The sequence below is a fragment of the Eptatretus burgeri genome, chromosome 8 (genome assembly GCF_056783735.1).
Source record: "Eptatretus burgeri isolate ZD-2024b chromosome 8, Ebu_testis_v1, whole genome shotgun sequence".
Classification (NCBI taxonomy): Eukaryota; Metazoa; Chordata; class Myxini; order Myxiniformes; family Myxinidae; genus Eptatretus; species Eptatretus burgeri.
This window is the reverse complement of record NC_140968.1, coordinates 62,190,617-62,210,924: the sequence shown is the minus strand read 5'-3', so window position 1 is coordinate 62,210,924 and position 20,308 is coordinate 62,190,617. Positions and strand designations below refer to the sequence as shown.

The window sequence follows — 20,308 nt, the reverse complement described above, 5'->3', positions numbered from 1 at the left end:
ATTTACCCCCCCATCTCCCTCACATCTTTTAGTTTGTTTGCTGCCAGTTGGTTTGTTCCTTTTCTGTTTAATCCCCACTTCCCCTTCCTCTTGTTGCTGTGTTTTATTCAGCCTGTGTGCAACTTGTTCACCCCCATGCAGGCCCATCGCTAGGGGGGGCATTTGGGTGCAATGCCCCCCCATGGCGCATCTGGTGCCCCCCCCACTTGTACGCCACCCATTTATGCCCTGTTGCACCCTGTGAACAACTTGGTGTTTAAGGACGAGCACCCACTGTGAAGTCCTTGCTGTTTAAGAGTTCACCTGTGTGAACTAAAACCCTTATTCCAGATGTTCAACATGGTGAATAATAAGGCCTTCTTGGATAAACTGTTCTTTAATAATATCCTTCTTTGAATAACAGTCAAGAGATAAGTGTGCGCTTCCCAGCGCATCTCCAAAAGCAACTGGCAAGACAATACAGTCCAAGCCCACAAGATAAAAGATAATAACGCAAGCACCAACACCGGCAGCCAAAAGGAAAGACAGCCGCAAGACCTCGTGCCGAATGTTGATGCTGTGGGTGGATATATATATATATATATATATATATATATATATATATATATATATATATATATATATATATATATATATATATATATATATATATATATATATATATCGTGGATCATTTAGTTTTAAGGAATAGCCAATCAGCGTCTTCGATATGGAGGCCCTATTGAGGCAGATATGGAGGCAGGTTACCTGATTGGTTGTAAGTTAGGTATAAATGTAATATAGTCGTAATATGAATAAGGAAAAGACATAAATTTACATAATTAATGATGAAGTGCACCGCGTGACCTTCACAACCTTCCATCTTATAAGAGTAATTTTCTAATAATAATTTTAAAATTTTGAATTTTTCCATCTGTATGTTTGCAATCGTGCTTACATTTGAAATTATGCAGATAAAACCTGTTTGAAATTATGCATGCATCATTTAATAAATTGTGAATATCTGCATTGTGAATGTGCCAGTTTGTTTGGGCTCTCCTGCATTCGAATAATTTTAGGCCAAAAACATCGGAACATATTAAATCTAGCTGAGATCAATTTGGTTAGTATGTGATGGCAACCTCAGTATAGATGCATCAATGCTGCATGAATGCAATAGCATACCGGGTTATCAAAAATATTGTAATTGTGCCCCCCCCCCAATCCAGTTCATATATACTTAATGTGCAGTTCATATATCCCTCTTAATACTGAGCCCTGGCGCCGGGCCTGCCCCCATGTATTCTCCTCCCCCTCCCCTTGATCTTTCTCTCACTATCACGTTTGTTCCGCTGTTGGTGTTTCCCCCTTTCCATTTCATTCCCTTCCTTTCTGCTCTAGCTCTTCCACGAGCCTCGACCATGTATACAAAAAAGTGAAGTCCAAAAAATATGAAAGCTGTTGTCGTTGCTGCCGTTATTTGTGAACTCCTTCCATATATTTTATACCACCCGTCACTTCGCTGACGGAAACACTGAGATGGGGAGAAAAAAAGGAGGGGGATGATAGAGAGGGGTGGAGGGAGAGTGAGGAGATAGAGGGGGAAAGAGAGAGGATGGAAGAAGGAGGAGAGTAGAAAAGAGAGAGGAGGGAGGGGGAAAGAGAGAGGAGGGAGGGGGGAGCAAGGAGGGAGAGAGAGTGAGGAAAGGGGTTGGGGAGGGAAGTCAGTGAGAGGTGAGAGGAAGGGAAGGCAGATGTGCAGTGGAACGTCAATTGTCTCATCAAAATGATTCTGCATAGAATATCAGTGAAGATGGAAACAAAATAATGTCTGAAATCCATTTTCTACCAGTCATGGTATAAATACCACCCAGAGAGAAACACCGCCCGGACATGCCCAGAGATAAACACAATCTGGATACAAACACCGCCCCAACACGTACGGAGCCAAGCTGTCCGGAGACAAACACTGCTCGGACATGTCCGGAGATAAACTTCTGTCCAGACATAAACACCACCTGGTATGGACACAAACTCCCGTCCAGACAGAAACACTGCCCGGACATGTCTGGAGACAAACTCCCAACCAGACACATCCAGAGACAAACTCACATCCTGACACATCCAGAGACAAACTCCCGTCCAGACATAAACACCAACCGGACATGTCCGGACACAAACTCCTTTCCGGACACTTCCAGAGACAAACTCTCATCCGGACACGTCTGGCGACAAACTCCCATCCAGACACGTTTGGAAAAAAAACCCCGTTCAGATGTAACCACCGTCCAGATCCATATGGAGATACGCGTCTGGAGGAAAACTCCCATCCAGACATAAACACCACCCAGATATGTTCGGAGACAAACACCGCCCGGACATAAATACAGCCTGGACGCATCCAGAGCCAAGCTGTCCAGAGACAAACACAGCCCGGTCGCATCCGGAGATAAACGCCCGTCCAGACATAAACACTGCGTCATCATAAACACCGCGTTCAATAGATGTCATAAACAATGTCCTGAGGCAAACACTACCTGGACAAGTCCAGAGCCAAGCCATCTGAAGAGAAACCCCACCCAGACATTCCCGGAGAAAAACTCCACCCGGATGTGTCCGGAGCCAAGCAATCCAAAGGCAAACACTGCCCAGACACGTCTGGAGACAAGCTCCCGTCAGGACATAAACACCACTCAGACACGTCCGGCGACAAACTCCCATCTGGACATAAACATTGCCTGGACACAAATACCATCCAGACACATACAGAGATCACCACCGTCCAGACATAATGACTGTTCAGAGAGAGAGAGAGAGAGAGAGAGAGAGAGGATGGAGAGAGAGAGAGAGAGAGAAAGAGAGAGAGAGAGAAAGAGAGAAAGAGAGAAAGAGAGAAAGAGAGAAAGAGAGAAAGAGAGAAAGAGAGAAAGAGAGAAAGAGAGAAAGAGAGAAAGAGAGAAAGAGAGAAAGAAAGAAAAAGAGAGAGAGAGAGACAGACAGACAGACAGACAGACAGACAGACAGACAGACAGACAGACAGACAGACAGACACGGGGGGTGGGGCAGTAATCATTGAGAATATGTTATGATTTGTGAACAACATACACGCGCACACACACACACACACACACACACACACACACACACACACACACACACACACACACACACACACACACACACACACACACACACACACACACACACACACACACACACACACACACACACACACACACACACACACACACACACACACACACACACACACACACACACACACACACACACACACACACACACACACACACACACAATATATATATATATATATGTTAGTGCTTGAAATGAAAGCGAGAGAAAAACCTTCAGAGTGTAGGCTTTATTCCACTTGATTGAAGCCGCTTCTACGGGCCATCAGGGGATACAGGTGCAGCTAGGAGTACATATGTAGCAATGTATACATGTGCAGTAGATCACCGCAAAATAAATCAGCATAAGCACGGAGTCCGGTATACTCTCAATTCTCACCATTCAACGAGCACCAAGTGGACCGCCGCCGTAAATGACAATGCCCCAGGGACAATCCCCCCGACCGCGCGGAATCTTGGCTTTATCTGTCCCGTGTGCGAGCCGCGCGACATGTGATCACGCGTCACGACCTTCAATTCACCACATTCTCCCCATCTTTAAAATGTAACTAGAGGCCCAACTAACGCACCATGATTACTTCAGCGCTATAGGAGTATACATTTCAAGCAGCGCGAACTATTTAAACTACAGAAGCATACATGCCTAGCAGTGAGGATTATTTTGAGTTGTAGGAGCATGGTAATGAGCATCGATATATGATATAATGAGCATATAGGAGCATGAGCATCAAGGATGCCGATAATCCCCTTTACAGATCGAGTCGGCGAGGGGGTTTTATCCGTCGACCTCTCCGGGAGTAAATGGCGGTTTCACTTGAGGGAGGCTTCCGATCCTCTTGGTGAGCCTCGACTCGTGCCGGGGATGACTCCTCGATCGCTCTCGGGTGGAACGCGGAAGCTCCGTCGCCACCATTCCCGGGTGGAGTTCCTGGGGGGGGGGGAACACCTGGGGAGGGAATGTCAGAGGGAGGAGTGCCAGATGGTGGTGTACCTGCGGGAGGAGTACCTGAGGGAGCCAAATGGCGAACCGACACAGTGGTCTCCCTGCCATCAGGAAGTCTGACATGAGCATACTCTGGATTAGCATCGATGAGTTCGACCTCCTCCACCATGGGTTCATACTTGCTTTGTCGTACCGGGCGTTTCATGAACACTGTTCCGGAATAGGTTAGCCAGTTGGGCACCGTTTGGCCGTCAACATAACGTCGCTGGTGAGTAAACATTCGTTCGTGAGGAGTTGCATTGGTGGACGTACATAGCAAAGAGCGTATGGAATTCAGAGCGTCGAGAAGGGTAACCCCCCACTGCTCAGGCCCCAGTCCTCTCAATTTCAGCGCCAGAGTTACGGCTTTCCAGATGATTCCATGATATCGTTCCACCTGCCCATTACCCTGTGGGTTGTAACCCGTCGTTCGAATAGTAGCTATGCCGTGCTCTAATAGTAACTGTTTTAGCCCGGCCGACATGAAACACGGCCCTCTGTCTGAATGTATGTACGAAGGTTTCCCAAACATAGCAAAGAGGTCAGACAGACATTTCACGACAGTGCCCGAGGTCATATCCGAGCACGGACATGCGAAAGGGAACCTTGAGTATTCATCAACAACAGTGAATATGTATCTGTTGTCTGTCTCGGTCGGCAGGGGCCCTTTGAAGTCGATATTTAGTCTCTCAAAGGGAGAAAGTGGCCTTGATCAACCTGCCAGATGCCGCGCCATAGAATCTGGGTTTTAGTTCAGCACAAACAGGGCATGAAGCATTCATTTGTTTAATGTCTTCAATAGAATAGGGAAGGTTTTGTCTGCGCACGAAATGTGCCATTCTGGTTACCCCCGGGTGGCACAGAGACACATGGAGGTCTTGCAAAGCCCGACTGATTGTCGCCGAACAGTAGACCCGAGAGAAGGTATCTGCAGCAGGGTTTTCCCTCCCGGGCCGGTAAACAATGTCGTAACTATAGCAAGCTAGGTCTATCCGCCATCTCATTATTTTTTTCATTCTTAATTTTCCCGTTATTTTTCCCATCAAACAGGAATGCAACAGATCGCTGGTCCGTGACGAGTGTGAAGTGGTTTCCCAGTAAATAGTGTCCCCATTTACGCAGGGCTTCGACAATAGTGTACGCTTCCTTCTCTATTGCTGAGTGTCTCTGCTCGCTTCCAGAGAGAGTTCTCAAGAAGAACGCGACGGGTCGTCCGGACTGATTGAGCGTCGCGGCTATCGCGTGATCGGAAGCGTCCGTTTCCACCACGAACGGCACCGAGCTGTCGATCGATAATACCACGGAATTACTGATATCGTCTTTGAGGCTGTGGAAAGCTTTTATAACAGCAGCATCTGGTGGGAAGTTTTTGCAATGCACTCGGGGATGTATTTTCTTGCAGTATTGGGGGATCCATCTCGCGTAGTAAGCGAACATCCCTATCACCCGGCGCATTGTCTGCAGGTCCTGAGGTGGGGGTAGCTCACGAAGTGGGCGCAATCGTTCAGGATCAGGCTTAATCGTGCCGTCGGCTATCGTGTAGCCGAGAAGGTCAATTGACCTTGCCGAGAATACGCATTTCTCGTAGTTGAGGGTCAGATTATATTTTCTAGCAATGCTCAAGAATCTGTCCACATTCATATCATGTTCCCCCTGATCCCTACCGCACACTGTGACATTGTCCACGTAAACAAAAGTGTCTTTGAGGTTTTCATCTGAGATGATGTCGTCCATAACTCGTTGGAAGCAAGCTACTCCATTCGTGACACCGAACGGAATCCTCCTGAATTGGTAGAGGCGTCTACCTGCCTGGAACGTGGTGTAAGGTTTGTCTTCCTCTCGGATGGGAATTTGATGATAGGCGCTTCGCAAATCGATGGTGCTGAATATTTTATAATTGGCCACGCGTTCGACCATCTCGTCTATGCGCGGCAAAGGGTAGGCATCGAGTTGGGTGAAGCGATTGACCGTTTGAGAGTAATCGACAACCATTCGTTTCTTAAGGTTCTGGCTGCTGGTCACCAACACCTGCGCGCGCCATGGCGAATCGCTCGGTTCTATAATACCTTCTTCCAGTAATCGCTTGGTCTCAGAAGTGATGAAGTTCATATCGGCAGTGGTATATCGTCGCGATTTGATCGCTATCGGTTTACAGTCCGGCGACAACTTAGCAAACAGCAGGGGGGACGATACCTCTGCGGTGGTCAGAGCATTTAGAATTAGACGAGGTTTGCTTCCTCCAAAGGGTATTTCGACGCTCGTGTGCTGCTTGAGGACATTATGACCCAGAATTACGTCTGCGCATAAATCACGAAGCACCAGTACCCTTACATCCCGATGCGTGTACCCTTTTACCTCCAATTCAACATTGCAGTACCCTTGTACGCTGGACTGTAGTGATGTGGCGGCCATGCATACCGTATTGTCTGTCGGGTGGATCTTCCATTTCCTGCCCTTCGCTAGTGAGCTGTTGACGAAACTTTCAGAGCTACCGGTATCAATCAGAGCCTCAGCCATATGCCCGTTAATTCGCACGTTGATGATAACCTTCGATAGATTCCCCGGTGAGGCTGCAGTTAGTTTCTTTTGTGAGAAGAGGGCCGCAGAAGTGGGTTTATTTCTCCTGAGAGTAGATTTGCATACCCTGGCATAATGCCCTTTCTTGTCACAATTCATGCATGTGGCATCCCTGGCGGGGCATTTGTTGCGGAGGTGTCTTTTATACCCACAAAAGAAGCATTTACCAACCGAAGTAGTGGCTGAGGAGTTTGACGAGGTCTGGGTATCCGATTCCTCGGGTTTTTCTCCACCCTCAGTGTCAGGGGTGCCCTGGGGGGTTCCTTGAGTTTCCGCCGTAGCAGCGTTCATTCGCAGCATTGGTGTCCCATATGACTCAGATTGCTGCTGAGCCGTCCATTGCTCGAGCCTGGTCGGCTACCTTTTCAAGAGTGGGTTGCGCTTTCTCCAGTAAGCATTGCCGAATGGGGGCTGACCTGAGCCCTTGGATGAACGCTTCTCTGGTCGCTTCATCTCGGTGTTCCTCGGCGGTTACGGCCCGGAAGCTGCAGTCTTTTCTCAACTGCTTCAGAGCTTGCAGGAACTGATCGATTGTCTCCCCGGCAGCTTGCTTGCGTGTGTTGAGAAGATGTCGTATGTACACCTCGTTCTTGCACTTCACGTAGAGCGCCCGCAGCACGTCGATCGCTGCATCGTAGGTGTCACACTCCGAGAAGAGCCTGAATACACTGGGCAAGACATGATTCACAAGGGCGGCCAATTTGTCGGCTCCCTCTTCAATGATGGTCAGATAGTGTGAGAAGGAACGGAACCAATGCGACCATTTCATTTCCGAGTCAGTCGCGTTTGGGTCTGCGTTGAACCTCTCCGGTTTGTAGATCTTGTCCATCGTTGGTTGAGAGAGCCGAAGGAATCAAGTGGAATAAATTGAAATGAAAGCGAGAGAAAAACCTTCAGAGTGTAGGCTTTATTCCACTTGATTGAAGCCGCTTCTATGGGCACATCAGGGGATACCAGGTGCAGCTCGGAGTACATATGTAGCAATGTATACATGTGCAGTAGATCACCGCAAAATAAATCAGCATAAGCACGGATAGGAGTCCGGTATACTCTCAATTCTCACCATTCAACGAGCACCAAGTGGACCGCCGCCGTAAATGACAATGCCCCAGGGACAATCCCCCCGACCGCGCGGAATCTTGGCTTTATCTGTCCCGTGTGCGAGCCGCGCGACATGTGATCACGCGTCACATCCTTCAATTCACCACACACACACACACACACACACACACACACACACACACACACACACACGCGCGCGCGCACACACACACACACACACACACACACACACACACACACACACACACACACACACACACACACACACACACACACACACACACACACACACACACACACACACACACACACACACACACACACACACACACACACACACACACACACACACACACACACACACACACACACACACACACACACACACACACACACACACACACACACACACACACACACACACACACACACACACACACACACACACACACACACACACACACACACACACACACACACACACACACACACACACACACACACACACACACACACACACTAAATATATATATATATATATATATATATATATATATATATACATTAGTGCTTGGTCAATATTGGCAACTTTTAGGGAATCGGCTGATTGGAGTGAGTGTCATTACTGACTACAGTATGTACTGTTTACAACCGAAAATCCTTGATCAGCTTTCACCCTTGTTTTGGGGGAATTTCAATGAACACATTAAATATACAATGTCGCATAATAGACCTTTCAAAGAGATGGGAAACTTTGCCTCCACAGCACCCATAACAAAGTATGCAGGCATGCACACACACCCACAGAAATCTACCCATATGTACCTCTGCCTTGTAGCAACTGCTGACTGTTCACCCGATCGGGCCATGAACTGTACAGCTATCGACTGTGGGGCACTTGGCAAGTGGCTTAAATGCTCCTGCAAGCACTCCAATTAAATGGTTGATAAGGAATGGATAACTTGGGAAACGATAGCAAGCTGATTGGTAATGGCAAAAATAACTAAACACCAATTTCATAATTTCATCAATAACTAAACACCAATAACTAAACACTAATCTGTTGAACTCTCTCATACATTATTTTTAACTACAAAAACGATCTTATAATGCTTCATCTTCCTCTCTCACACATGTGGTACTCTTTACTGTTTCACAATGCACTACTCTTCTGCTATTTTAACAGACTGCTCTCATTTCGACCTCTCCTTCATTCCTTGCCTAAAAAATCCAACTATTACAGCGCTTCTTCTCTCCATGCTCTGAATTCGCCTTAATTGCATCCATCAAGAATTGTGTTAAATCGCATCTCTGACCTAAAACTTTTAAAAACCACAGTTTGCCATGGATGCTCGCTTTCCATCAACCATTCTTTTTTTTCCAACTTCAGTGCCAACTCACCCCCCTCACCCCTCACCCTCACTCTCAAAGCAACCATCCCACTCTTCTCCCTCCAAGCCTCCCTCTCACCTCTCTCAAAAATCCCCATTCTCCCACCTTTCATCCCCCTCACTCTTCGTTCTCAAAGTTGCCCCCCTCTCATCCACCAACCTGCCTCCCTACACTGCCCTCTCACCTCCATCTCTTCACTCCACCTCCTCAAATCCTCAACTGCGTTCTTCCTTGTCTCTTGTCCCCCCTTTCCCCCAGCACCACAGAGCCTTTTCTCCTCCTCATTCGGCCCCCTCCCCTCGCTGTTCTGCAATACCCCACTCCTTCAGCAACCCTCCTTACCTGCCCCCCTCGTCCCTTGTCCTACCCTCCCCCTCCCCCTCCACTCCTGCACCCAAAGCCTCCTCCCCTTCCTCTTCATTAAAAGTGTGGACCTCAAATATCCGGGGCCTTCGCTCAAACCTTTCAGATCTTTCCATACAGGTTGCCACTGACAAACCAGACATTATCTGCCTAACAGAAACTTTCCTCTCCCAAGACGTGTCTGACTCCCAAGTATCTCTCCCTGGCTACTCCCTCTTACGGTATGACAGACCTGAGCCTCGTCCTGGTGGAGGTGTTGCTCTCTTCATCAAAGACTCTATTCCTCACTCTCCATGCACTGCTCTCACTCCCCCACACCCCCAGGAATACCTCTGGCTTCGGCTTCCCCTCCACTCCCACCTCATGTTTATATGTGTACTGTACCATCCACCGAACAGTGATGACTCCATCTACACCTCACTATCCGAAAACATGGACCATCTTCTATCTTCTCATCCAAACTCTCTCTTCCTCTTATGTGGTGACTTCAATTGTCATCACGCCAGTTGGCTCGGTGTGGGTACCTCTCTCACCTGCCATGGCACCTCAGCAAAAGCTTTCTGCGACTCATTGGGACTGACTCAATCGGTCAACTTTCCAACCCGGATCTCAACCAATGGTACTCCATCTCTTCTGGATCTGATTTTGACAAATTTCCCTGACAATATCTGCTGCTCTTCCTTCGCTCCAATTGGTTCTTCTGACCACGTCCTTGTCAAAGTGGACATCTCTCTGGCTGTTATCAGAGAACCACCTCACCGCCGTCGAGTCTGGCATTTCACTCAAGCCGACTGGCAGGGTCTCCGAGCAGCCATCAAACTGACAGACTGGTCTCTTATCACTACTTTCTCAAACATCAACTCATCCTGGGAATTCTTTCAAAGAAACTTGCTCTCCCTCATGCACAGATTTATCCCCTCTCGTGTTCAGTTGTCTTACCCTTCCTCCCGCCCTTGGTTTACTGAAGCTTGTGGCGAGGCAGTTGTCCTGAAACAACTTGCCTTTGCCTCATGGAAAGCAAACCAAACTGAGGGCAATCTCAGTTCTTTCCACAAAGCTCGGAACAAGTGTGTATCTACCCTCAGGAGAGCCAGAAAACAACATCTTTCTCATCTCAAGTCTGAACTCTCAAACCTCTCTCCCTCCTCAAAATCCTGGTGGCGTTTAATCAAATCTGTTTCTGGTGTATGTTCCCCCTCCATCCCCTCCCTTACCTCAAATGGCCGCACTGCTGATTCCACACGTGATAAAGCTGAATGTCTAAACTCGGTGTTTGCAGCTAAATCTTGTGTCCTAAACCCATCACTATCTCTACCCACTTTACCCAGTCGCACCCAACTGTCCCTGGACTCTGTATCCTTTTCTCCTGACAAGGTTGAGAGCTTGCTTTCAAACCTCGAGTCAGATTCTGCAACCGGTCCAGATGGCATCAGCCCACGTGTCCTCAAAGCCTGCTCTTCTGCTCTTGCTCACCCTCTCTCTGTTCTATTCACCCTCTCATTTGCCCAAGGTCATCTGCCATCTGCTTGGAAATCTGCTAACATCACTGCCCTGCATAAAAAAGGTGCAAAAACAGATCCCTATAACTACAGACCAATCAGCCTTTTCCCAATCATCAGCAAGGTGATGGAATCCATCATCGCCTCAGATATGAAATCCTTCCTCTTCTCCAATGGCTTGATTTCCAATCATCAATTTGGTTTCAGACCAGGTCACTCTACCCTGGATATGCTGCTTCTGCTCTCCCATCAATGGATGGAGGTCCTCAATGCCAGACAGGAAATCCGAGCCGTATCCCTGGACATATCACGTGCTTTTGACACAGTCTGGCACCCTGCCCTACTCACCAAACTCTCTTCCCATGGTATTCAAGGCCATCTCCACTCATGACTCGCAGACTTCCTCTCCTGTCGCAGTCAACGTGTGGCCCTAAATGGAGTTCTTTCATCCCCTCTTCCTGTGCAGGCTGGAGTTCCTCAAGGTAGCGTTCTGGGCCCTGTTCTTTTTCTGGTTTTCATCAATGATCTCTCGGACTCTCTGGAAAATCCTCTATTTCTCTTTGCCGACGACTCCACCCTCTGCCGTACCATCTGTCATCCCTCAGACCGGCAAGCAGCAGCTTCTTCACTCACTGCAGATCTGGATAAAATCACAAACTGGTCCAACACGTGGAACATGTCTTTCAATCCAGACAAATCTCACACTCTCACTATGTCTCTTCGAAAGGACCGTTTACAAAACCCCCCCATCCACTTTCTCAACAATCCTCTGGAAGAAGTCTTTTCTTTCAAGCTTCTAGGTCTCACTATCTGCCATGACCTTTCCTGGGAAAGTCACATTTCCAACCTCGCCTCAAAAGCCAGTCGCCGACTGGGAATCCTCCGTCGTGCAAAGTCCTTCCTCGGCCCTCTTGAACTCCTGACCACTTACAAAGCTTTTGTCCGTAGCCTGATGGAGTACTGCTCTCCCCTCTGGGCTGGTGCTCCTGCCTCCCACCTTTCTCGGCTTCACGCTGTCGAAACCAGGGCATTTAAGATCATCGGCATCTCCCGCAATGAAGCTGAGTCTTTGGGCCTCTCACTCAATCACCGCAGGTTGGTCGGTGGTCTTTCTGTCTTCTACCGACTCATCTCCAGCCTTGCCCCCCCTGCTCTCTCTGCGATTTGTCCCCACCACATTTCCACAGGGCGCTCAAGGTCCGCCAACAACCCCCTTCTGGTAAAACTACCAAAATCACGAATCACTGCTCATCTTCACTCTTTCATTCCTCTTTTTTCCCGCCTTTGGAATAAACTTCCTCACTCTATTCTTTCCCATTCTTCCCTCCAGGCTTTCAAAACAGCTGTTCACCACCACCTCTTATCTTCCCCCATCCAAATCCTCGATCTTTTCTACCCCCGATAATCCACCCAAGCCCACTTCCTTCATTTCTCCTGCTTTCCTTCCTGAAAGTCCCTGAAATGTCCATCTTCTTTTCGCCATGTTCCCCGTCCCATCCCCATCCCTCTCCCTTCCACAGTTCACCTAATGTGTCTGTTCCCCACTGTTTTGTCCCTTCCACTCCCGCCCCTCTTGTCTCATGCCTCCTTGTTGTGAGTTGTGTGTTAGCTCTCATACGAGCCTCGACCAAGGTATAAAAAAAAAAAAAAAAATTTCTTCACATTTTCAGATTTCACTCCAGATTTCGAATTATTTAGTCTACGTGATCCTATCCTCATAACTCAAGTTATTATTTGTATTATATACTTGAATTTGTCTGTGAGAGTAGATCGTGGAAAATTGCATCAAATAATGCATTAAATCACTCCAAGCTTCTGATTTTAAAACTATCGCACTTAAACCAGCGATGTATACAGCGATTCAAAGGTATTTAGATGAGGCAGTCGATGATATCACTGAGGAAAGTGAAAAAAAAACAAAAACATTTTGAGCGCTTTATCGTTTTATAAACCGTTGTTGCCTGTTCAAACTCAAGGCATTGTTGAGCTGACCAAACAAAATGGCGAATTAAGTCCCGGCGAGATAACCGCGGATGCTCCTTAAGACTCCATCGCGAGTGAGCAGCCCAAGGATGTGCCTGATGCAGGATGTAATTAAATAAGGCTCTTAATTATCTTCAAAAGGGGTGTTTTGATTAACTCAAACACCCAATTTTCACCCATGCACTCCCTTGGTGTTCCCTTCGTATGCAACTATGTTTCATGGTTTTAGAGTTATGGAGGAGGCCCACACAGACACACACACAGACTGACACACAAACACACACACTGACATTTCATATATATATATATATATATATATATATATATATATATATATATATATATATATATATATATATTTATATATATGTGTATATATATATATATATATATGTGTGTGTATATATGTATATATATGTATAGGTGATCAGATATATATATATATATATATATATATATATATATATATATATATATATATATATATATATATATATATATATATATATATATATATATATATATATATATACATATGAAGACCACAAGGGGAAAACCAGAGATGTCACTTTTTATAAATTTCAGGGTTATTGCACCTGCCAATAGTTGGCAACATAAGGTTACCTCTCACAATATTACTTTAACAAATAACCAGGGGTGTCACATAATTTAAATGGTATAAAGTTTAGCCGTGCAATGAAAAAACAACTGTTGGCAGAGCTGAACAAGTAGAAACCCAGGGTGTCAGTACTTTACTCCTGGTTATCTCCCTTTCATTCATGTTAACTGTTCCACCATGATATTCAGAGTTGAGAAACTAAAAAATGAAAGGTTGTAAAACTTTCACAGCATAAACTCTGAGCACTACAATGGCCTATTTGGTTATATCATGGGCTCCGTAGTTGGTGCATATCGTGGTTCAAGCCTGGTCAAACCCTTTTTTGTGACTTTTATGGGACCCACGCCATGGCTTAATGGTTAGCGCGTCTGAGTACCCATCCTCATTCGATGTACCCACCGCCCAATCAACCTGCTTAGGTATATGAGGGAGTCACATGAGGTGATTTCGGCTATCGCGGGGGTGGTTTATCCTTGGTTTCCTCCCGGTTTTCCATCATATTAAGTAGTGCGGAGTAAGAAATGGAGAATCCGTCGTCATATAAGCGAAATACCCTTGAGTATGGCGTTGAACACCAATCAAACAAAAAAAACAATGACCGTTTAATGTTGAAAAAAATAATCTGTGATCACCAAAGTCATGTAATGTATGCTAATAACCAACAAGCATGAATTTGCTACACATCCTGGGTTAGAATTGCATGGCAATTATTAAACAAGGGAATAACCAGTGATGTCAGTTTGCAACATTGATTCATTCTTTGCTGTTAAATTAAATCACACAGAAGCTTGGCAAATGCTACATGCTTAATTTGATCGGCCAATGATCACTCTTCCTTTTACTGGAAAAGAAATCTATATGACAGTTATTAAACAGTCCACCAAAGTCTTGAAACCTTGTTTTTCAGTTTCTTCAAAATTGACTTATCCTGACATCTCTGGTTTTCCCCTTGTGGTCTTCATATGCAGAACAGATTCATGAATATACTCACTTGTTTAGTGGGTCCTGTACCACTTGTAACCTCTTCGCTGTCTATCTATAAAGTATCACAGAATTTTCATTTTAAACATAAGCATGTTATTCCCCATCTATGGACACATCTGTCTCATAAGTGATTGCTTGCCTTTAAAATAATGTGAGATCATGAAAAGAACAACTGTTGAAATTTGTTATCCTGCTCGGACTGTACTCTCTTATAGGAATTATTTGCTTGACACAGTGATTTAGGCATCATGGTCATTTCTGTTTTCTGTGGTTTGCCACTTTTCCTACAAATCAAATCACATCTAGGCTTTGTCCAGTGAATCAGTGGAACGTCTTCCTGTATTCAACCGCACCGCTTTCCGTAACTACATGGATCAACCTGGGGCTGACGACTGGTGTGCTCCCAGCAGAGAGCCTCGAAACGTGGGTATCACCTGGCACCCATAATGGAAAGTTCTCGAGTTGATATTCTTCTCCACAAGTTGAGGCTCATTTAAAGATCTGAATGAAAGCATGTATGAAATTTTACATGCTCACCACAATATAGTTTAACTTCTCTTTTTGGTATAAATTAATGTTTGTCTTGTTGGAAGTATATTTTTCCTTTACTGTGTTCTCTTCTTTTATTGCATTATCATATTTATCTTTGTATACATTATAAAGCCTTTATTGTCATTGATATTCATGTGAATCTTCTCTCAATTGTTGTGTTTATCTTTATCATGTGGATGTCATAGTCTGGTCTTTTGATCGTTCAAAATTATCTGAGTTCTGCTTTGAGTGATCCTTCTGTCGGAGAATAATATATTTTTACTGTATATTTTGTAGTACTTGTGTTGATAACAGCCTGCGATTGAATTTCTAATGCAACTGCACTATGATGCTCAATAGTTTTGATGATTATTTTTATTTTCTTTACAAATGACTGACCAGTGATAATAATTGGAAAAACAAAAATAAACAGCCAACCCCGACACTCATTTATGGTTCTATCTCGGTTTCATTCAAAATTACTAGTTTACATTTAAATGCAGATTTGAAACTCGGACGGCACTCAGTCGAGCACATATCTCTGCCAGGCTGAACATTTTACATTTTGTATCCCAATGATAGGCCGGATCTGCATCCGGACTTTAATCAAAATCTAATTGACTTGTCACCTAACCAACTCATCCAGCAAGTTTTGTCATAATCCACCCACAACGTTTTGAAATATCTACTTATATAGTCTCCACCAGTCTGTCTGTCGATCTGATTGTCAAGGAAGAGGCTTCCCCCTTTCAGGGAGGGGCTTCAAAATCAAATTGATGCCATTTTGTTTGCACCGTGTAACTCTGGGGCTCCATTGGCTTTTGGTGTTCATTTAAAGAATGAATCTATGTGTCTTCTATCATTAAATAAAGGTACTGTTTGAGGAAACAAAGGTACATTTTGATTACAACTCATGCAAAGGAAACAAGGGAATGCATGTTTTGTTTGGAGTACCAGCGGTCTATTACACACCGACCAAAGAAGGTACATTCTGACATAATGCAGAGGAAAGAAGGTAAAGTCTTTCATTGAAAAAACTTTTGGTTTTCGCCAGAGTTTTCAAGGTTGAAAAGTGTGAACGTACAGGATTTATAAACAAACTGTATTTCACATGTGCATGGACATGTAATTCACAAATTATGTGAAGTAATTAGACATTCGAGGCCACAAAAACCGTGTTGGTCGCGAAATGCCTGTGTACGTAATTAATTAGTCAGGAAGCCGGGGAAATTACCGAGAGATATTTTTAGTTCGTATTTTCGAAGTTACATGCACATGGACTTTAAAGATGTTATGTACACGGACACTTTAAAATGTACATGTACACTCGAAAGTTATATAAAATGCACAATGTACACATACACTTTCGTACACTCAACAGCACACCTGAGTGAATGTATCCTTACTATAATTGATGGACCGATGTTTGTGTGTTTATGGGTTTGTGAGTTTGTTTGTTTGCTTGTCATGCTACTCCTTCCTACACGACAAGCTTGCTATGCTTACCTCTCCACACGTCGATGCAAAGAGATTGGCGTTACAGATTTGTTTTGTTGGCATGATTTACAGTTTACACCAATCATAATACAAACATTTCTTTTCTACAAATTTATTTGCAATATTGCAGATATTCTATTTATTTGAAATTTATTTGTGATATAAGAGGGCCCAAGTGGTCAAAATTGTCAAGGGTATAAGCTGTCTAATCTGTCTGAAGGGTGTAAGGGGACTAAATGGTGTAAAGGTCTAAGGGGTCTCAAGGGTCTTTTGTGTCTTCAGGGTCTTTTTGGTCTTCGGGGTGTTCAGGGTCTTTTGGGACTTTTGGGTATTTGGGTTATTTTGTGTCTTTGGGATCTTCAGGGTATTTTGGGGTCTTCAGGGTATTTGGGGTCTTTTGGGTCTTCATGGTCTTTGGGGTCTTCAAGGTCTTTTGGGGTCTTCAGGGTCTCTGAGTTATTTTTGGGTCTTCAGGGTCTTGTGGAAGAAAAATAATTATATTCATGTTCTCTCAATTATAATTGTTGCTGGTGCTTTATAAATCTAATTTTTATGCTATAGTCGAATTGGCTGTCAGTTATGTTTCCCTTTACCCAAGAGTCTTTTGACCTAAATATTGATAAAAGGAATGTCTTACTATGAAACAAGGTGACCTGGTTGATATCACTGCAACTTTTGCCATGATTATGTCATTCTCTTTCACCCAGTGGACACGTATTGCAGTTTGAGTTCTTTTGCCTAATGCTTATCAGCTAACCCTGTAGTAATCCCCTCCCATTCTTTGGAATGTCAAGTTGTGTATAAGAAGAATTGCTTCGGGCTTATGTTTCAGTGAAGTCCATTCGAATGTTTCAGTCAAGCATTCAATATTCTTCCTCCGTATATATGAAATTAATGATTCTCCTTTGGTATGCTGATCCAACTTGTGGAAATTGAATTATTTTCCACCACAATTTTGGTGACCCAGATGGGACGTGAACCCCGGCAGGACTGGGAACAGCATCATCTGGCATAACAGCAAGCAAATGGCCACTTAAGATGTTTGCTCTTACTTCAGATCGGATGCTGCATCTCTCAGCTAAATGTGTAATGTGGGACTTCATTGATAGGAGACGTAAACAAAGGAGAACCTTTAGTGATAGGCCTGAGAGGATCCTGCGGTTCGAGACCGCTTTAGCCGATGGGGCTGAACAGAGATCAAGGATCTCTTAACGTAGAGTTCGAGTCTCCGCCATACATAGTTAGTAGAGTGTCAGTGTGGTGTTAAAAAAAAAAAATTGGGCGTGAATGTGGGTCAGCGGCAGTGTGACCACTCCTTGGCTCTTTTCACAAGATCTTGGCTATTCTTTGTTCACCTTGGCGTCTTGATTTTCTATAGGTATTCTTGGCATATAGGTTTTCTCTTATCATCGCTTTTCCGAAACCTTGTGAATTCTTGGCTTTTTTCATTGGCTCACCTTCGCATTTATGAAAATGAGGAGTGGTCACACTGGTCAGCGGGCCCGAGTGTGAATGGAGTGATTGTGGAATACATGGTGCGAATGAATGATTGTGGGGAGGAGTAAATCCCACCCAGGGGAACCCGGGGTTAGTGTAATAATAGTTAGTGGGTTAGTTAAATTAACCAAAAGGATGTCGGTTTGTTGTTGGTGTTGAACGTGTCTTTTTGTGCCTGAAACCTTTTGTAGGGTGCAGGGGACTATTGACCAGCTGGGAGCGTGGCTGGTGAAATATGCGTACTGAGTAGAGGGCATCCCGGGCACTGAAGTAGTCAGCCAGAGTCGGCCATGTGTCCAAGGGAGTAAGTTATTGTAATGGGCATGGGTACCCAGGGGAAAGGGACCCGGAGCGCCAAGATGCCACGTGGGCATCGACGGGGAAAATGCCAGGAAGGGCATTCCCCATGTTCATAGGCTCGGAGACCTGGGGTCTCATAGGCCCGGGGTGCCGAAGATTGAGTTCGGCAGGTAGGTCGACCTGCCAGTGGAGCCACGCTGTCCAGCCATGAAAAGTGTGCATGAGCACGGGAGAAAATTTTCGGGCCAGGCCCAAATTAATAACGAACACCAACACAGGCGATGGGAATCGTGGTTGCTGGAACCAATAGTTTCAAGATATAGGAGTGTTGAAAATCCCCGTGGATAGCTTCAAGAGTAATAAATGCTAGGATAGATAGAAAACGTGTACCCCTTCGCACCATCCATCCCTTCACTGTTCGTAGGCCACTGGACTCATTTTCAAAATGCTGAAACCGGTGGGAGCTATTCTGAGGCTGCATTGGGCCTCGAGACAGATTCACTTGTCTCTTCCTCAATCCTTTCAAAAGGGACCTTGGGAATTGGGAAGAGACAGTTTGGACAGGTTAGTCGAACAAAGATGATAAGGGGGTTGGGGACACAGGTAATTATAAAAAAAGTCTAAATTTACTTCTTTTTTTGTGACAACCGAAAGGGGGTGGGTATGGACAAGGACAGGCATAGGTAATAGGTTGGGGCGAGACTGCAGGGTAGGACCGAGCCCGTCTTCGGACCGGCCGATTCCACCACACTCCCTCCACAACCTCACGAGACCACACCGAGACTGGCCAGCTTCATGTGCCGACTTGTTGTTGTATCGCACCTTACCTGGTCTGCATTTGCCATGCCTTTATCTGCCTTTGCCTTGACTCCATTTGCCATACCTGCCCATGCCTTTATTTGCCTTGCCATATCACTCAACTTTCCCATGTGTGCCAGGACCATCTTGGTGGGAGTATTTGCAAGGACTGCCCTGCAGGCAGCCGCGTTACCAGGGACTGTATTTGTGCAGCCCGGACATCTATCTCCTTGTTGTATAAAGGCCAGTTCAAATGGACACAATCCTGGAGGGGTTGCCACTCCGATACAGTATACCAGCAAGCTAGCACTCATTTTGCTGACCTCGGAAGGATTACGGGCAGAGTCAACCACACCTGGTATGAATTCAACAGCCGAGAGGGATTTGAACTCTGGATCCTAGAATCCCAATCTCACCACTCGAACCATTAAGCCAACACCAGGGCATGTGTGTGTGTGTATATACATATATATATATTGTTGTGGTTGACGAAATTCACAAACCACCATTCAGGTCCCTTAAGTGAGATATCTCGGTAAGTATATGTGTAGTTAGGCCCAAACCCGTTGTCTAGAGGGAATAAATGTCATTCATGCGGGCTGCGACTCTTCAGGATAGCCGTTTTTCTTTTACTATCTTTATTTTGGACCAGCCGCCATTATTACCACCACCAACCACGTCTCAACAGCCATCACAACAACAACCACCAACCACAACAACCACCAACCACAACGCCGCTTCACAACAACAACCACCAACCACAACACCGCTTCACAACAACAACCACCAACCACAACGCCGCTTCACAACAACAACCACCAACCACAACGCCGCTTCACAACAACAACCACCAACCACAACGCCGCTTCACAACAACAACCACCAACCACAACGCCGCTTCACAACAACAACCACAACTCCGCTTCACCACAACCGCCACGACCTTTACCGTCACAACTCGCCACCATCGCATCCACACCATCTCGCGCCACTCGTGGGCACCGATACTGGACTCGTGTAGGGCGCGCACCGAGCAGCGTATTCAAAAACATCACAGACTTTCCGAAGAAAAACGGATCAAAAACGACTCACG

The 20,308-nt window shown here is 45.4% G+C and overlaps 1 protein-coding gene across 3 annotated transcripts in view; it reads left to right on the top strand.

Moving 5' to 3' along the window:
- The window catches only part of LOC147021861 (pyruvate dehydrogenase (acetyl-transferring) kinase isozyme 2, mitochondrial-like), a 116,775-nt gene extending 101,203 nt beyond the window's left edge, over window positions 1-15,572 (top strand). For all 3 annotated transcript variants that reach the window (XM_085892278.1, XM_085892277.1, XM_085892279.1), the window contains one exon: window positions 14,899-15,572. In XM_085892278.1, coding sequence (XP_085748404.1) covers window positions 14,899-15,039 — 141 coding nt within the window. In that variant the 3' untranslated portion in view covers window positions 15,040-15,572. The remainder of the gene's footprint in view (window positions 1-14,898) is intronic.
- The last annotated feature ends 4,736 nt before the right edge of the window (window positions 15,573-20,308 follow it).